Raw genomic sequence first — 18,438 nt, 5'->3', positions numbered from 1 at the left:
AAAACAAAACATATAATCTACAGGGTTTAAAAAGTCAGTGATCTTTATGAAGACATAGGCTAATTTTCAGAGTAAACTTTTTCTAGTTATTTGTCTTTAAAATAAGGTCAATGGATAATTCTGGTCATCACAGTACAATTCTTTAACTTGCATTTTAGCTTAAGTCTCAAATAACTTTTTTTCATTAAGAAATCCATGCAGTCAAGAATATCATTAAGACAACTTTGCAAGAAACCAGTGGTTCCAAACTAATTTTTTCACATAACCTGGTAGCTCATGTGGCAATGGAGATAGGTCTATTTTGAGTTTCAGTTTTAAAAGATTGAATAATATCTGCTTATTCATGTCCATATTCATACCCATTAATTTACTACCACCACCTCCCCAGATTCAGGTGGGTCATGTGACTAGTTTTGGCTGATGGATGGTAAGAAGATGATAAGCATTGCTTCTAGGCTGATGCTCTTTCTTGCTACCATGGTGACTGTGGAGGCCATGTGTTGAGACCGCCAAGCCTCAAGCCAGCAGAAGCCTGAGTCACTTCCCGTGAGGGGAAGTGGACGGAGAGTTGTCCAATTTGTGTTATATTTGACATGAGATCTATGAGCAAGAGATAACCCTTGGTTTGGTGAAGTCACTGTGATTTCCCAGGCTTATCTGTTATACTGGCATAAGTTACCTTATCCTGACTAACCCAGGACCTTGAAGGAAATCTAGTTTTACTTCACTTCCATCATAAGAATCCTTCCTACAGCATCCCTGAGGTAGCACAAATACTTCTCGAACACTTCAGGAATAATACCAAGTAATCTAGCAAGCAATTATATAATGTTTATCATAGATAGAATTGTTTCAGTCATAATGAAATCTTTAATGTCTTATTTTACCTAATTCTCACAAAAACCTTAGCTCATCAATAGCCTTTCCCTTCTTTTGCAACTGGAGGAGCTGAAGCAGAGAAGTAACTTAGAGTTGAACAGAGCAATGAAGACACTTGCCTAAGGCCACACAGAGAGTTAAGCAGTGTCCCAGGAATCAAGTCCTGGCAGCTGCTTTCAGTTTATGCCCTTAAGCACTGCACCATGGATAGACTGGAATCACATTTCCTTTTCACATTGACTATTCAATAAGACACAGAATCATAAAAACCCCAAAGGCAAGGCTGGAAATGACCGTAAAAGTTAGTCAATCATTATATTTTACATGGAGGCACAAAGTCACCCTCAAATCCATTTTTTCTTTAGTGAAAAAGAAAAGTCTATCATTTCTTTTCAACCTAGCGACCTGGGGAGCACTAGGGCTCAGCAGAAGGGCATCAGGGACCATCAGTTTGGAGGTAGGTAAGGGCTTCTCTGGAGACTCAGATGGTAATGAACCTGCCTGCATTGCAGGAGACTTGGTTTGATCTCTGGGCCTGGAAGATCCCCTGGAGAAGGGAATGGCTGCCCATGCCAGTATTCTTGCCTGGAGAATCCCATGGACAGAGGAGCTTGGTGGGCTATAGTCCATGGGGTTGCAAAGAGTCAGACAAAACTGAGAGACTAACACTTTTTCAAAGACACTACATTATCCATATCAGCCCTGTTCTAGTCCATTTTACATGGTAGGTTTCTGGGTACAAAGTGTATGTGCATCAAGTATTTTGTTGCCTTAATAATATTAAACAAAGATGGATCTCTTCATACTTTTACTGAAATAGTAGGCTCGCTCAGAACATTGCACTAAGCATTGTAGGGTTTCACATCAGCTCGGAGGTCGGGCAGGGCACATGGATGGTATAGCCTAGGGGGCAGTTCTAGGGCCAGAATAATTTGCTGCTTCTATAAACACACTCACTAGATTGCTTGATCGCAAGAACTCCCCTAATCATCACTGTCCCTTATTGTGGTATACAGTAGAAGCTCTATAAACTATATCTTAAAGATAGAAAGTGAAGTCTAAGAGCCCTTGATGAAAGCATATTTCAAAAAAAAAAAAGAAAAAAAGAGTAAGCTCATTTGAGTCAAATGAAGTAGCACGTCTTGGCCGTGGAGACCCAACATCAGAGAAATGGCTGATCAACTATTGTGAGTGTTTTCTCTGTATATACTTGAATGGGAAGTGGTGGATTCCTTCTCCCCAAACCCTGGTGAGTAATGATTGAGGAAATGTATGAAGAAATGAATTAATGAATTAATGAATGGATGGGCGTGGGATTAAAAAAAGAATATTAAATTGACTAGTTCATTCTCAGGGAAACAAATGACCGTCCCCAGAAAGCATAGGCAAACACACACCAAGGCAGGCTTCATTTTAACATGACTAATTAAACAAAATCCTCCAGATTTGCTGATCATATGAAGAGGTGAGTTAGAAAGTGTTTGTTGCTTTAGAAAAGCATTGTCTTGCTAACCCTTTCTGTGTGCTAATGGCAGTTCCAGAACATTTAGGCACTCCGTACTATTACACTTTATGTACTATTAACGTGCACATGGCTTAATTTACAAATTGGTTACATCAAGACAAAGCAGTATATTTGAGAAGGGGAGAGGTTGATGGGGCAGAAGGGAGGCAGAGAGGGGTCCAGGAAAGGAATTAACGGGAGATGGGCTTGCTGCAGACCCTCTTACCTTTTGTGGTCCCATCTAGTCCCATGATGAGTTTCATCACTCTGATGATTTGCTCTGCTACCGGGGGGCTCATGGATGTGGCATAAGCAGCGCTATGGGAGTGAGTCCGTAAATAATCCACAAGGTCCTTTAACGAAGGAGGGAAATCCAAACAGAAGGCAAATAAATCTGTGTTGGTGGACCCATCTCCACCCATTACAGCAGAAGACATTTGATTCTTGAATGCGGTCTAATTTTCCAGGCGCAGCACTAAGCTATTTGTTTTTTCTACCCATTCTTCTCAGCCTCTCCCTCAACAACATAGAAGGTATACAAAACTAGGAGCTCCAGATTTGGAGTTGAGGTTTGTAAGGCATCTTCCCGACCCAGGGATTGAACCTGGGTCTCCTGCATTACAGGCAGATTCTTCACATCTGTGCCACCAGGGAAACTCAAAACCAGATGTGTAAAGGAAAAACAGCCTCCTAGACATTTGTCTGGGTATCCAGGTCATGCAAGCAGTGGTTTAGTATTCAGGAGGGTACAAAGAATATGTACCCTCTACACATTCTAAAGGATCTAAAATGTGTCTTTTTATTTTTGTCCTTGAGCATAGTACATGAGCTTGTGCCCATGAAGAAGTAACAGCAGGGAAAGTAACAAGATATGCAGACTAACATATGCAGCCAGGCTACCAGAAGGCAGAGGAGAAAGAGGGGATGTGCTGCTTGGGAATAGACACGGGAAGCTCCAGTGAGGCAGTGGGATTGTGTCTTGAAGAAAGACAAAGATAAAAAGAAAAGTTCCAGTGTCAGGGAGCAGCAGAAGGGAGAGGAGAGATTGGCCCGACATGGAGGTGAGGACAAGATAAACTCCGGTGTGCCGTGGGCCGGAGAGAACCACTGGGATTTTTGCACTGCAGTCTTTGGAGTGCTGACTCGCTGCAGGATGCTGGTCCCTACGGTGGTGGAAATGGTTCTCCACCAACATGCCTGATCAGCCTGAACCTGAGGTCAGCAGTAAGCATGCTGAGAACCTGAAGGAGCTCCAATCACTTCCTTCTACAGTGGTGTGGTCAGGGGAGGCTCAGCGCTGGCACCCAGGGGCACTCAGGCCGCCTGGGAAGACATCCTCCTGGCTCACAGCCCGGGACCCTCGGGGTGCCCTGCAGAAACGCTATTGTGCTCAGGATGGCTCGGAGTGAGCAGTGGGGTCCATGAAGCGGCGGGCACTTATCTTCCAGGATCATGAGACAGCTTAGAACCCCACTTCAGTGTCTTCTCAGTCAGTGCCTGGAAGGTGACCTGGGGGGACCTCTGCTTTGAGCAGACCGTCTCCTCCTGACCCCCTGCACTGGCCACATCCACACCCACCTCTGTGCTTGGCACCATGCTCGCCTGTCACTTTTCCCTCTCAGGGTGGGTGTCCTGGTAGCTCACAGCCATGCGTCCTTACCCAAGTATTTTAAGTGTACATTGTTCATCTTCCTATGAGCTAGTAGTGATGTAAGTAAAGTACCTGAAGTCACTGTGCGCTTTCCTAAATGTTCGCGCAGTAGTCAGTGGCCTGCCTCCCAGGCGGCTGCTGGTGTGCTGCGTCTGCCTGGCCCCTGGGGGACCAGGAAGCTGCAGTCCACCTGCCCTGCTCCCTTCGGCGTGTCCGTGTCTGCAGTCCCCTCCCCGGCACTCCGGCTCCCCTGACTTTCTCCTGCGTTTCACGCTCTTCAGTCCTGATTTTTTGTGTCTTTTCCTTCTCCGTCGCTCTACTCTGGTTTCCTCTTTAGGTCTTTTAATTTCAGACTCTCCATTCCAGTCTTTTTTTCCCTCTCTATTTCTTCCCTTCTTTCCTTCCTCCCTGCCTCCCTTCCTTCCCTTCTCCCCCCCGACTTCTGTCCCCATCCGCCTTGCCTCCACGCTCCTTCTATCTTTCTTTCCAGCAAGTCTGTACAAGGAGATGCTCTGGACTATGCTCCATGTGCAGGGACCTGAGAAGGGGAGGAGGACAGAAAGCCTAGTCCCTGGCAGCCATTCTGCACTTGCACTGAAACCAAAATTAAGTTTTCTGTTTGTTCTTTTGTTTAGTGAGTCTTATAAGCATCTTCATCACCTGACGGAGGCACTGACCACATGGTACCCAAGAAGTTCACTTTGGAGCATGGAGGATGGGGGGAGCATCAGGGAGAAAGAGGTGGTCATTTTCCAGAGGAGCTGCAGCCAGGCTGTTCTTCATGCTCCTCTATGAGCAGAAGCAGGGGTTTTCTTTCTCTACTGATGCTGGATGCTGGGTGGGATGCAGGAAAAGGGATGATGTGGGCTCCTGTGGTCCAGGAAGGAGAGTTTTAAGGAGATGACTTAGCCTTGAAGGATGACTAGATTTGGATAGTTGCAGACAAGGGGAGAGGCATGGACATGGGCTAAAACTAAGAATAAAGATGGCATGTTAATTAGCACAGGATGGAGGAGCCAAATGAAGGTGGACGAAAAAGCTAGTGTGAGGGGTCGCTCCCTCCAGGGCAGGTCTGACCTCAGAGTTACAAGATAGGCTCTGGAGTCTGGATCACTTAGGTTCAAATCCTGGCTCTGCCGCTTGCTGATATGAGACCATGGGCAAATTACTAAGCTTCCCTGCACCTTAGTTTCCTTCTCTGAGAAATGGGAAAACGGTTATACTTTTTTCAGGGTCCTTATGAGGATTAGCGCTAACATGTACATGGTGCCTAGAAAAGCATCTGCTGCATAGTGAATATCTGGTGCTGTCGGTGGCTCTTGTTAATGGACGGCCAGCTCAGAGACTCTGAACACTCGGAGCACGAGGTGGGAGGAGGGGCAAAACCCAGACACTTGGTGTGTCTTTATCCCAGCCCCCTCGCCCAGCAGAGGGTCATGCTGAATGCTCACGCCTCCACACGTTGGTAGATCTGGGCATCAAAGATTTGCACCCCAACACTTCCCCCCTCCGTATGGGTGATAACAGTGAGAGTGGAAAGAAGAGAAGAGGCACTTCAAAGAAGGGAGAAACAGTGTTTCTGATGATGACAGCGTTTCACTGTAGAGATGGTAGAGCTGACCGGCCATGATGGACCCAGAGCTGATATCCAAGCGCTGCTTGAGGTGCCACTGTAAGGATTTTAAATGCATTTCACCTGCATAATTAAATGCATTAGCTCATTTTAGCTTCTCAGTAACGCTATGAGTTAGCTACTATTTTGATCTCTACTTTATAGGTGGGGGTCACTGTGTTAAGGAACAGATTATCCCACCAAAAAGTGGCTCGATAACGAGGACTTGTACCCAAAGAGTCTAGCTCTAGAGTCCCCCCTCCTCTCACCCTTTAGCATCAGATTATATTATTTCTTCAGAGCAGAGGAGCTGGCTTGGTACAGTGATGGGGAGGCCCTGGGGAGTGCAGAGAAGACTGTGTTCATTGCTACTCATGTGGCGCCTCCCCTAATCCACAGAGACTGCACCCCTGGGGGGAGGAGAGGAAGGGGAGAATTTCTAATACACACACCTGTTCACAGTTCTAAACCACGGACTGAATTGTATCAGTCTCAAAATGTGTCCTGTATGTGACTCTTATTTCTCCAAAGAGACTGGGACCTCCTGGAGAGTAGCAAACAGTTACACCCTTTATTATATGCTCTCTTAAAATCTATAGTGGTGAGTACGCAGCAGGGGTCTGGTAAATACTGATGGTCTAATGGAAATCAGAAGGGTTTTAGGGACCAAGGAAGGATGCTGAGGGTCCCTGAAGTTCAGTCAGGGGGTACAAAGCTGTATTCTTAGGCTATGGCAACCCACTCCAGTACTCTTGCCTGGAAAATCCCATGGACAGAGTAGCCTGGAAGGCTGCCGTCCATGGGGTCACTGAGGGTCGGACACGACTGAGCGACTTCCCTTTCACTTTGCACTTTCCTGCATTGGAGAAGGAAATGGCAACCCACTCTGGTGTTCTTGCCTGGAGAATCCCAGGGATGGGGGAGCCTGGTGGGCTGCCGTCTACGGGGTCGCACAGAGTAGGACACGACTGAAGCGACTTAGCATTAGTGTAGCAATATTCTCTTAGCTTTGGGGCATTGCTGACAAAGATCAAAGAAGCAAAGCAAAGCTGGCTTTGCCTCCTAGAGGTATGCCCTCAGTCCTCAATTCCCCTCGGGAGCTGAGAAATTTCACAAAGCCAAGGCCATGTGCGTCCTTAGTTTGAGGAAGCGCCTCATCGGCACAGTATCCCTTCCTTTTAAGAGAAAGACTGTCTTGTCCACAATCTTATTTCTTTCAGACTGAGTCCACCTTCTCAGAGTCTGAGTGTGTGGATGGAAGTTAGCTTGCTTGTGTGCTTCAGAGAGGGGAGCTCCCGGGGGCACCTGGGCAGAGCATCTTCAGGGTAGCCTTGGCTCCTGGTTTCCGATTTGCTCCTATCACTCGCCCACTGGATGCCATGAGCCCTGAATGAAGAGTTGGCTTTGGTCCTAGGCAAGGAGAGCCTGGGCTGTGTTTTCCCTCAGGGAGGGTTAGCGGTCTTCTCAGACTGAGATTTCCAAGACCATTAGGAAGTGCAAAACCCTGAGTCTGGAGTTTAAGGACAAGAGTGGCTTTTCTGAAGAAGTCGGACAGGAGGCTCTTAGGGTAAACATCTTGGCATTCATTCCATGACCCCCATCTCCTTCAAAGGGCTGTTAATTCCAGCCAGGGCTGAGCATGCAGAGCAGAGCTGGCTTCCACCTTCAGTGCCAGGCTTCTGGGCTAATGCTCACACCATGCCCAGCTGCTCTCCCTCAGCCCCTCCTCCAGAATCCAGCCCTGCACACTACCAGCCCTGAGGGTCACCTTTGCTGCATTCAGTCGCGAATCTCTGGTGAGGCTGTGAAAGCCCGTGGTCAGCTCCAGGGGAGCACGCACAGATCTGTGCCTGAGAGAAAGCTGGACCCCAGAAGCTGGGGTCTGTGCTGTTGACCCCATCTCCTCGGCAACTGGGTCAATGCAAATTAAAAAAATAAGGAAACCAGCCCCATCAGCTCAGGCTTTCTTCAAAGAAGAAGGGAGGGAGCTCTGATAGGTGGAGAGAAGTACCTGACATTTCACCTGAAGATCTTGAAAGGACAGAAAGCTTCAGTGTGCATTGTTCATGGCTCAGCTACAGCAGCTCCGAACTCACGGTGAGCAAAACAGTGAAACCCAGCTGGCTCTTGAGAGAACATTTTAGCAGTTTCCCTGGGGTCAGGAGGGTAGGTTGGGCCAAGGCAGACATGAATTTCTAGGACATTTTGTTACTGGAGGGCTGGGATGAAGACAAAATCTCTACTCTCTGTGGTTGTATCATAGCACCAAAGCAATTTTTCTCTTGTGTGTTTCCAAATATTTTTTCTTCCGTGACACATCTGGTTGCTAATGCATGCACTTCTGACCTTGACCTGCTCCATAAAGATTTCTGGAGCCTCCTAGAAACTGTTATTAAGATTACAGTCCCTGTACCACTAACACTGACATTTAAAAAGAGAGTTAAGACCCGGAGAGTTTTATCACTTTCTAGATTTTTGGATCCAAGTGATTATTTCACCTCTCAAGATTTACTAGGAAGCCCAGGAACATAGTGAACTTGAAATTATCAATAATTCAGAAAAATGTAAAGTCCTAGTGTGTACACTTTAACTTGTTTATGATTACTTTTGTTGCTTTTGTAGAATTAATATCTAGAATGTTGGATATTTTATAATACTCACCCGAATTGAGATATCTATTTTAAAATATTCAGAAAAAAGTATGTAAGATGAAACTCTGAAAACTGAATTTGAATGATTTAAACAGATATTAGAAAGATTTTTTTCCCCAAAGATCTTCAGCATTTGCCCAATCCTATGGCCTATCAATTAAAAACACAAATTCAAAGTAAAAATTCTTCACAAAATTCTTCAAAGTCCAGGGGAATTAAAAACCATGGTTTAAATGGAAACTATACATAACTTAAAATTAAAATAACTTAACAAGGTAAAGGCACAGAGGAGCAGATGCTGAGTACGATGAACTCATGGGCTCATTAGGCTGGAAGGAAGCCGGTTCATCTGCATTTGTCACAGGCTCACCAAGATGATTCCAGGAGGTGTTTTTATCTGCACCGTGCTGTGCTTAGTAGGGTAAGACTCTTTGCGACCCCACGGACAGTAGCCTGCCAGGCTCCTCTGTCCATGGGATTCTCCAGGCCAGAATACTGGAGTGGGTAGCCTTTCCCTTCTCCAGGGGATCTTTCCAACCCAGGGATCGAACCCAGGTCTCCCGCATTGCAGGGCAGACTCTTTACCATCAGAGCCACCAGGGAAGCCCAAGAATACTGGAGTGGGGTAGCCTATCCCGTCTCCAGGGGATCTTCCCGACCCAGGAATCAAACTGGGATCTGCTGGGTTGCAGGTGGATTCTTTACCGGACTGAATTTTAAATCATCAGGGAACAACATGAGACACTGTCTCAAGAGGCCTCATATCCTGCTCACCCTCCATGCCTTGAAAACTGGCCTGTGTTTTCTAGGTTTTTCATCTGCCCAGTTCAGGGCTAACGGGTCTCTGCCAGTTCAGTTCAGTCACTCAGTTGTGTCCGACTCTTTGTGACCCCATGAATCGCAGCACGCCAGGCCTCCCTGTCCATCACCAACTCCTGGAGTTCACTCAAACTCACATCCATCGAGTTGGTGATGCCATCCAGCCATCTCATCCTCCTTCGTCCCCTTCTCCTCCTGCCCCCAATCCCTCCCAGCATCAGAGTCTTTTCCAATGAGTCAACTCTTCGCATGAGGTGGCCAAAGTATTGGAGTTTCAGCTTTAGCATCATTCCTTCCAAAGAACACCCAGGATTGCTCTCCTTTAGAATGGACTGGTTGGATCTCCTTGTAGTCCAAGGGACTCTCAAGAGTCTTCTCCAACACCACAGTTCAAAAGTATCAATTCTTGGGCGCTCAGCCTTCTTCACAGACCAACTCTCACATCCATACATGACCACTGGAAAAACCATAGCCTTGACTAGACGGACCTTTGTTGGCAAAGTAGTGTCTCTGCTTTTGAATATGCTATCTAGGTTGGTCATAACTTTCCTTCCAAGGAGTAAGTGTCTTCTAATTTTATGGCTGCAGTCACCATCTGCAGTGATTTTGGAGCCCACCCAAAATAAAGTCTGACACTGTTTCCACTGTTTCTCCATCTATTTCCCATGAAGTGATGGGACCAGATGCCATGATCTTCGTTTTCTGAATGTTGAGCTTTAAGCCAACTTTTTCACTCTGCTCTTTCACTTTCATCAAGAGGCTTTTTAGTTCCTCTTCACTTTCTGCCATAAGGGTGGTGTCATCTGCATAATCTGAGGTTGTTGATATTTCTCCCGGCAATCTTGATTCCAGCTTGTGCTTCTTCCAGCCCAGCGTTTCTCATGATGTACTCTGCATATAAGTTAAATGAGCAGGGTGACAATACACAGCCTTGACGCACTCCTTTTCCTATTTGGAACCAGTCTGTTGTCACTCTCTAATTCTCGCTGCCACCTAGTGGTAAATTCAGAGACTGCAGTGTAATATAAAGGGAGAAGGGGGAAGAACAGGATGAGACATCCATCCTTCTGGTTCCAAGTATGCAAAGAAGCCGTTTTTTAAAGAGCAAAAAAATGATCCACATATTTTTCTTCTTCCTGATTAAGGCAAATACTAAATATTAATGATTTTTACAATGGCTCTGTATCTACCGAGATCAGCAGAAGGTAGGCAGGCAAGAGCAACTGTACTTTTAAAACAGTCCGCCTGCTTTCAGGATGGGGAGTGTATGAGAGCGCGGACTGAGCTGGGCCTGAGCTGGCAACCAGGAGCCTCTGTTTCGAGCAGGTAACCACATGCAGGAGCTCTAAGGGGGAACATGGTGACAGCTGCCAAACTTGACAGCATTTCAAGGATCCTCTCACTTCAGTTTATTCAGGTTCCTTCGGCTCAGGAAACAGAGTTACGCTTGGTGAAAAATCTTGCAGCTCAGAACTGCTGCTAAAGTCATCACAAAACTGCAAGCTCACAAAGCGAAGTAGTCTGGGCTAGGGCTCACCTACATTTAGGACCCTCTGACCCCGTGGCTTCGACAGTCGAGGAAGGGAATGTCGAGCCTCGCACTAGACTTAGCTGAATTCTGTAAGATCTCGGGCATTCCTTATGTTTTCAGTACCCCTCGGTGAATTCCTGCAGGCCTGTGGAAGGAGGCTGAACCGCAGTGCTTTGAGCTCAGATGAAAGTGGCGCGTTTTGAAGGGTGAAGGTCACCGGGACCTCTGAACATTTTAAGCGTTAGTGCAGCGTCTCATGGCAGGCGAGCTGCACGCAGTAAAATCTGCCGTTTTAAATCATGGGCTTTCCGACCGCAGACTGTTTTCAGCTGTACTCCCTGGTTTGTCTAGCTGGTTTACCAGGAGTCTGAGCTCCTGTTCCTGTTGGTGACAGTGAGGGAGGAATCAGGAATTTCAGAGAAGCCATAGGCCACCTGCATACACTGCTGTGCCCTGCCCGGGGGAGCCGACGCCACCCTCACAGTCCCTGTGGGGCAGGTGTACACCTGGAGGAGAGAATCATCAGGGTTTTGGTAAAACTGTTGTATGATGGAGCAGAGAACTGGCTCTTTGAGCCCTGAAAGTCAGGCTTTAATATTTCATTTTCTTTCTCTCATCTTCTTCCCTCTTCTTTTAAAACCTTTTCAAACATTTGTTTCATTTTGGTGACCTCCTGGGTGATGTTGGCAGTAGAATGACAGGGATAACACTTTCGTCTAATTCCATCAGCTCAGAATCTTCAGTCACACAAATAAGACATGAGAGGATGACAAGATTTGACTCATGGCTTATCCAAGATTGTGGGAGAGAATTACTTTGCAGAGAAAAATCTCTTATGGACCTAGAGACTGTCATACAGAGTGAAAGAAGTCAGAAAGAGAAAAACAAATATTGCATAATATCTCTTATATATGGAATCTAGGGAAAAGGTACAGAGGAACTTATTTGCAAAGCAGAAATAGAGACACAGATGAGAGAGCAAACATATGGATGCCAAGGGAGGCAAAGTGGGTGGAGTGAATTGGGAGATTCGGATTGGCATATATGCATTCTTGATACTATTAATATGTATTAAGTAGATAACCAATGAGAACACACTGGGTAGCACAGGGAATTCTACTCGGTGCTCTGTGATGATCTAAATGGGTTGGAAATGCAAAAGAGAGGGGATATTTGTATATGTATGTCTGATTCACTTTGCCTTGCAGCAGAAACTAACACAACATTGTAAAGCAACTATATTTCAATAACATATATTTGAAAAGATCTTCAATCTTGCCACTGTTTGGTTAAAACTCTGAAAACCCACATCTTGTCGCAGAGGGTCAGTGTCTCCAACATCTGACCTCGGCCACTGTTCCTACCAGCTTTTTCCCAAACTACTTACAGTTCTGCAGCATCACTTCTGTGGTTTGGTAAACAGCATTCTCTCTTTTTGAAATATGACCCACACACCCCCCTCGCCACCCTTGGTCCCCAAGACTGACAGTCTTTCTGAGACTTCTTCGGTCCTGCCCTCTGCTTTGCACTGTCTTTGCCTATGTGCACAGCCAGGGTTGTCGTTTCAGGATCACGGGATTACTCATCGCAAGATCCTCTGTACTATCAGAGGATGAGCTCCTTGGCCTTCTGGGCGTCCCGTGCCTGTGAACCCATGCTGCCCAGGCCGCCTTAATCAGTCAGGTGTGCTAAACGGAACTGAAGCCCTCAGGGAAACCAGAGGACCCCCAAGACTGCATTCCCAGGGCATTCAGGTTTTAAATAGATGCAAGGGATCTGTCTCTTACCTTCCTTCCAGCTATGTAACCTCCTGCAGCTCCAAAGCTTTTGGTGAAAGTGCCCATAAGTACATCAATATCTCTGGGGTCTATTCCAAAGAACTCCACCACACCCCGGCCGGTTGGGCCCACGGACCCAATACTGTGAGCTTCATCTATGTAGAGGTAAGCCTTGTATTTCTTCTTCAGAGCCACGATATCAGGCAGACGCACAATGGAACCTTCCATGCTAGTGCAAAAGAAGAAATGCTCGTGAGTAGTGTGCACCCGCCAGGGAGGCTCTGTGTCACTCTCCCTTTCTGCCCTGATACCAAACAGGGACAACCGGGCATATTTTATTTGGTGTAGATGTGCTCTCAATCTTGTAAAGCTGCTCTGGCTTCGTTTCACTAGGGGGAAATTAATTTACATTCAATGGATTTAAGTGCTTTGAGTTGTTAAAGCTAATTCCCAAGTAAATAACTAGCTTACTGTGCTGTTGATTTGCATAACTAGACTGATCAGACTGGATTCCAGGCATTTTGATAATTTTAATTAAATTGCTCTATGTCAATGCATCTATATAAGCCTGCTACTGTCTATTCGGAACGGCTTCCCAGGCTACGCCGGTGGTAAGGAACCCACCTGCCAATACAAGAGACATTAAGAGACACAGATTAAGGCTTTCCTGTGGCTCAGACAGTAAAGAATCTGTCGGCAATGTGGGTTTGATCCTTGGGTCAGGAAGATCCCCTGCAGAAGGGAATGGCAACCCACTCCAGTATTCTTGCCTGCAGAATCCCATGGACAGAGGAGGCTGATGGGCTACAGTCCATGGGGTTGCAAAGAGTCAGACACGACTGAGAGACTGACACTTTCAAGAGACATGGATTAGATCCCTGGCCAGAACCCCCTCCAGCATTCTTGCCTGGAGAATCCCATGATCAGAGAAGCCTGGCAGGCTACAGTCCATAGAGTCGCAAAGAGTCGGACCCAACTGAAGTGACTTAGCAGCACGTCTGACCGAAACTCAGCGCTTGAATTGCTGAATATTGAAGGAAGGAAGTAAAAACACACGAAAGGGACTTCCCTGATGGCACGGTGGATAAGAATCCAGCTGCTAATGCAGCGAACACAGGTTCGATCGCAGGTCTGGGAAGATTTCACGTGCTCCAGAGCAGCTACACCCCTGTGCCACAACTACTGAGCCTGTGTTGCAATTCCTGAAGCCTCTGCTCTGCAACAAGAGGCGCTACCTCAATGAAGCCTGTGCATCTCAACAAGCAGTAGTCCCCGCTCGCCCATGAGAAAAAGTCTGTGAAAAGCAGTGAAGACCCAGCGCAGCCATAAATAAATAAATAAAATAATTTTTTAAAATGACGATCAGCACCGAAGTTAGAGGGAAAGGCACTTCTGCCTAATATGAGGAACAACAAACAAATAAAAAAACACACAGAAGAACTTGAAGACCTCATAACCAGGGAAGTCTCTTAAGATATCTCAGTGTTCATTAAAGCACAGGAGAAAGGCCTTAGGCTCGCCTGTTGAGTCCTTATTGAACCTGAAGGCTTATTTGAGGCGTCAGCTGGTGTCCCCTCTCTTCCTTTAGGGCAATGCTTCTCACTTGTGTGAGCATCAGAATCCTTTGAATGCTTTATTACATTCGAATGGTTTGTTACAAGGCAGGTTTCGGGGCCCCACCTGGGGTTTCCAATGGAGGTCTGGGGTGGGTTGAGAACTTGCGTTTCTATCAAGCTCCCAAGAGATTCCAGGATTTCTGGCTGTGGACAACACTTGAGAACCACTGCTATAGATCAGCTTTTGTTTTAGCCCCAAGTGCTTAATTTTTCTCGGCAGTTTCCAATTTGGTAACTTTCCTTGGGATTTTAAATTGCAAAATCACTTTAAGTTCTCCAGCAAATGGAAAGACAGGAGGTAAATAAGCAAGTCAAATGAGCATTCGTATTTATATGGCACCTCTGGAACCCAATGGATTTAAAAGAACTTTTGTCTTCAATCAGTTCTCAGGACATCTTGTGAGCTGTTTTCCCACACAGTTTTGACTGCGCTGTCAGCTAAGCTCTATGAAAACACACAGACTCACACTCTCACCCCCATGAAGGAGCTTGTCAAACAATTCAAGCAACCCATCAGTTTAGTTCAAGAACTAGTCAACTGATGCAAACAGAGAGCTGAATGTCTCTTCTTAGTTTATTTATTAAATTTAATGTATTAAGAAAATAGCTAAGTATTAGGTCCATTCTGTCAAAACAGTCCAGCTATTGGGTAGTCACCTAGACCAGTGGGTACTGCGTGATCTTTTTAAAAGAATCACCTATTATTTATTTAACTCTGGCTGTGCTGGGTCTTCACTGCCGCATGGGTTTTTCTCTAGTTGCGATGTGCAGCTCTCTCACTGAGGTGCTCCAAGCCTTGACAGCTGCAGTACTTGTGGCGCCTGGGCTCAGTAGTTGCGGCTCCCAGGCTCAGTAGTTGGGGTGCACGGGCTTAGTTGCTCTGTGGTGTGTTGGATCTTCTGGGATCAAGGATCAAACCCAAGCCTCCTGCACTGGCAGGCAGATTCTTTACCACTGAGCCACCAGAGAAGCCCCACTTTAAAAAAAAAAGGGATTTTATTTTTCAGAGCAGTTTTAAGTTCACAGCAAAACTGAGCAGGGGGTACAGAGTTTTCCCATATGCTGTCTGCCTCATAGAGGCATAAGCTCCCCACTTGTCAACAACACCTACCAAAGCGGTACATTTCTTTCAGCCAGTTGACTTCCACCGGCACGTCACCATCTAAAGCCCACAGTTTATACTGGAGTTCACCCTTGGTATTGTTCGTGAAACTGAGCAGGGCCTTTCCTGGGCACAAAAGCCTTTCTGTCCCCTGTTTCTTGTTTATAGGGAATAGGCTTTAGCCTTTATAACTTTCCCTGAGTTCCAAAGTGTTAGCCACTCAGTCATGTCTGACTCTTTGTGACCTGCCAAGCTGCTGTGTCCATGGGATTCTCCAGGCAAGAATACTGGAGTGGGTTGCCATGCCCTTCTCCAGGGGATCTTCCCGACCCAGGGAGCAAACCGAGGTCTCCTGCGTTGCAGGCAGATTCTCTACCATCTGAGCCACCAGGAAGCCCATATGCTGCTAATCAGGGAAGAGAGGAAGTGCAGGGAAGAGCAGTCAAGAGACAACAGGGCAGCCTTGGGGCCGGGTTCTGGTTCTGCCTCAAGTGATACACACAGAGTGTCTTCGAGCTCTTCTGCAGACCTAAAACCCCCAAATGGAGGATGTTAAATACTTGATGACACATTCTTCATTCCAGAGGTCACAGAGTGATGACCTCATCCGGAGACCACCTGAGGCCAGATTAAAGGAATACAGGCCCTGCACACGCACCTTGACCCCAGAACCCTGCCTTGGAACCACTGTTGTAAAACTCCTCACCAAATCCCCCCAGGTTGGGACACACAGTTTTAAGGGCATTATCCCCTTGGGTCCCACTTTGCCTGGCAAAACAGTAGAGCTATTTCTTTCTACTCCATCCAAAACTCTGTCTCTGAGATTCAATTTAGCACCAGTGCACAGGGGCTGAGTTTCATCATCATACACTCTATGGGTTTGGATAAATGCATAATGACACATACCTGTTATTATGATATAATACATACTCCTTTTTTTTTTTTTGCTGTAAAATATCCACTGTGCTTCACCTGTTTATCCGTCTCTCCACCCAACCCCTGGCATCCAGGGATCTTTTGGCTGTTTTCATAGTTCTGCCTTTTCCAGAACATTATGTCGCTGGAACCATACGCTAAGTGATGTTTTCAGACTGGCTTCTTTCGTTAGTAAAATGCATTTAGATTTTCTCTGTCTTTTTGTGACTCTGTAGCTCATTTCTTTTTGGTGCTAATATTCCACTGTCTGAAACACCACCATTTATCCATTTGCTGACTGAAAGACACTTTGGTTGCTTCCAAGTTTTAGCGACTATACATAAAGATGCTACAAACGTTTGTGTGCAGGGTTTTGAGAGAACACAAGTTTTCAGCTCCTTTGGGCAAATACCAAGGAGCAAGATCGCTGGATTTTGTGTTAAGAGTATGTTGGTAAGAAACCACAAAACTGCCATCTAAAGTCACTGGACCACTTTGCATTCCCACCACCAGTGAATGAGAGCTCTGGGTTCCGGCATATTCTCACCAGCACTTACTGATGTCAGCGTTCCAGATTTCAACCTTCCAGTAGGTGGGTAGTGGTATCTCACTGTTTTAATTTGCATATTCTCTGATGGCATATGATGTGAAGCATCCTCTCACGTGCTTATTTTCGTCTGCACGTCTTCTTTGGTAAGGTGTATGTTAAGGTCTTTGGCCCATTTTTTAAAAATTCAGTTGTTTGTTTCCTTATTGTTGAGTTCTAATTGTTCTCCTCCTCGCATCTTTTAGATAGCAGTGCTTTATCCGATCTTTTGCAAGTATTTCCCCCAGTCTGTGACTTGCCTTCTAACACTCTAGATATTATCTTGCAGAGCTGAAGTTCTTAATTTTAATGAAGTCCATCTTATTTGTCCTTTTCACAAGGTCATTCTGAATGGATGTTTTCAGATTTTAATAACACGAAGATCATAGAGTCATCTTCTCTTACTTAAGTTTGCAAGTTAATTCCAGTATTTTCTTAGAGTAACTGCTTGTTAAAGTTATTGCCATTGATGGGGAGTCCAGCCCTCTGACCCCATAAGCTGAGGTGGTAGCCACATCATTTACTAATTCAGGACTTGGGCAACTTAGTTGCTGCTGTCTGCCTCAGTTTCCTTGGGTGTAAAATTAGCACGATGATAGCACACTGCTCACAAAGCCTCAATGTGAATTCCTAGAAATAGTAGTTGTAAAGTGTCTGACACATAGTGGGCACCCACTGGGTTGTTCTTGTCCTCAGGAGGAGCTTGGGAGGAAACGGCAGCACTGGGGCCTCATTTGAGAAATTGGGAGCCCTCTGTGTTGACTCAGGAAGGAGGCATATGGGTGTCATACCCAATACATGGATGGATGCCCTCAAAATTCTAGAACCTTCTTCTTACCTTTTAAAATGTTGTAAGTTGGTAACACAAAAACGCTAAAAACCTGACATGTCACAAATAGCCATTTTTTGTTCTGGAACTGAGTTTGGCAGGAGCCAGAGTGCACATTGAACAGTTTGCAGACAGTCTAGGCAGCTAATTAGCCATCTTTGCTGGCACTGGTCTAGCTGATGTTAGGAGTCTGCCCACCTGGTTTATATTTCTTCCTCAAAAATTAATGACTCAGCAATACTGCTGATTCCAGGAGTTAATGCAAGGCACACAAGAGTTCTAGAGAAAACTCAGTTTTTATAAAGAGTGATATTCATCCACACTAAGTTTTCATTTTCTCAATGTGACAAAATTTGAATGGAATCTTTCCCTATAGTGGTATATTGAGTTTGGTTTATACATGAAAAGGCTATCTATGTTATTAAAATTGCTGTCAAAGAATACTGTGCCAAAAACGATGAAAAACAAACAAACAAACAAACCCGAGAACAGTATTTTCTTCTTGAGTGGAAGGTCATGTTTTCTTTTGGCTTCAATAGAGGGGAAAAAAAACTAAAATACAACTGTAGGTAAAAATAATTTCACTCATTAACTGAAATCTCTGTGCAGGGATTTGGATTATTCTTAAACCAGTAAGCCAGTGAATAATCTCTTTATATCTTTTCTGTTACATAATGTATTAGCTAAGTGACAAGATTCCTTTTTTAAATCTCCCTCTCATCACCTTCTCCTTGGTGTTTAAACCATATTACCCACTGGCATGACTGGGAATTAAGCCACTGGTTTGCCAACTTACACGGTGGAAAAATCTCCTTGGTGGGCCCAGAGTATAATCCAAGAGAAGAAAGAAGGTGGAAAGAGAGGAGGAAAAAAAAAAAGGAGCTGAGGTTAATTAAAAATCAAGTAACTACTGTTTTCTTTTCCTTTGTCCTTATTCATTTATACCATAGGGATACAGTTTAGAC

General features: G+C 45.4%; 1 protein-coding gene across 1 annotated transcript in view; it reads right to left on the bottom strand.

Annotated features, from left to right (window-relative positions):
- The window catches only part of SPTLC3 (serine palmitoyltransferase long chain base subunit 3), a 136,155-nt gene that overhangs the window by 31,564 nt on the left and 86,153 nt on the right, over positions 1 to 18,438 (bottom strand). The window contains exons 8-9 of the mRNA XM_052651133.1: positions 12,435 to 12,654; positions 2,610 to 2,736 (exon numbers count right to left, since the gene is read on the bottom strand). Of these exons, the coding sequence (XP_052507093.1) occupies positions 2,610 to 2,736; positions 12,435 to 12,654 (347 nt within the window). The remainder of the gene's footprint in view (positions 1 to 2,609; positions 2,737 to 12,434; positions 12,655 to 18,438) is intronic.

Source organism: Budorcas taxicolor, chromosome 13 (assembly GCF_023091745.1).
Source record: "Budorcas taxicolor isolate Tak-1 chromosome 13, Takin1.1, whole genome shotgun sequence".
NCBI lineage: Eukaryota > Metazoa > Chordata > Mammalia > Artiodactyla > Bovidae > Budorcas > Budorcas taxicolor.
The sequence above is the reverse complement of the archived record's forward strand: the minus strand, read 5'-3'. Positions and strand labels throughout refer to the sequence as shown.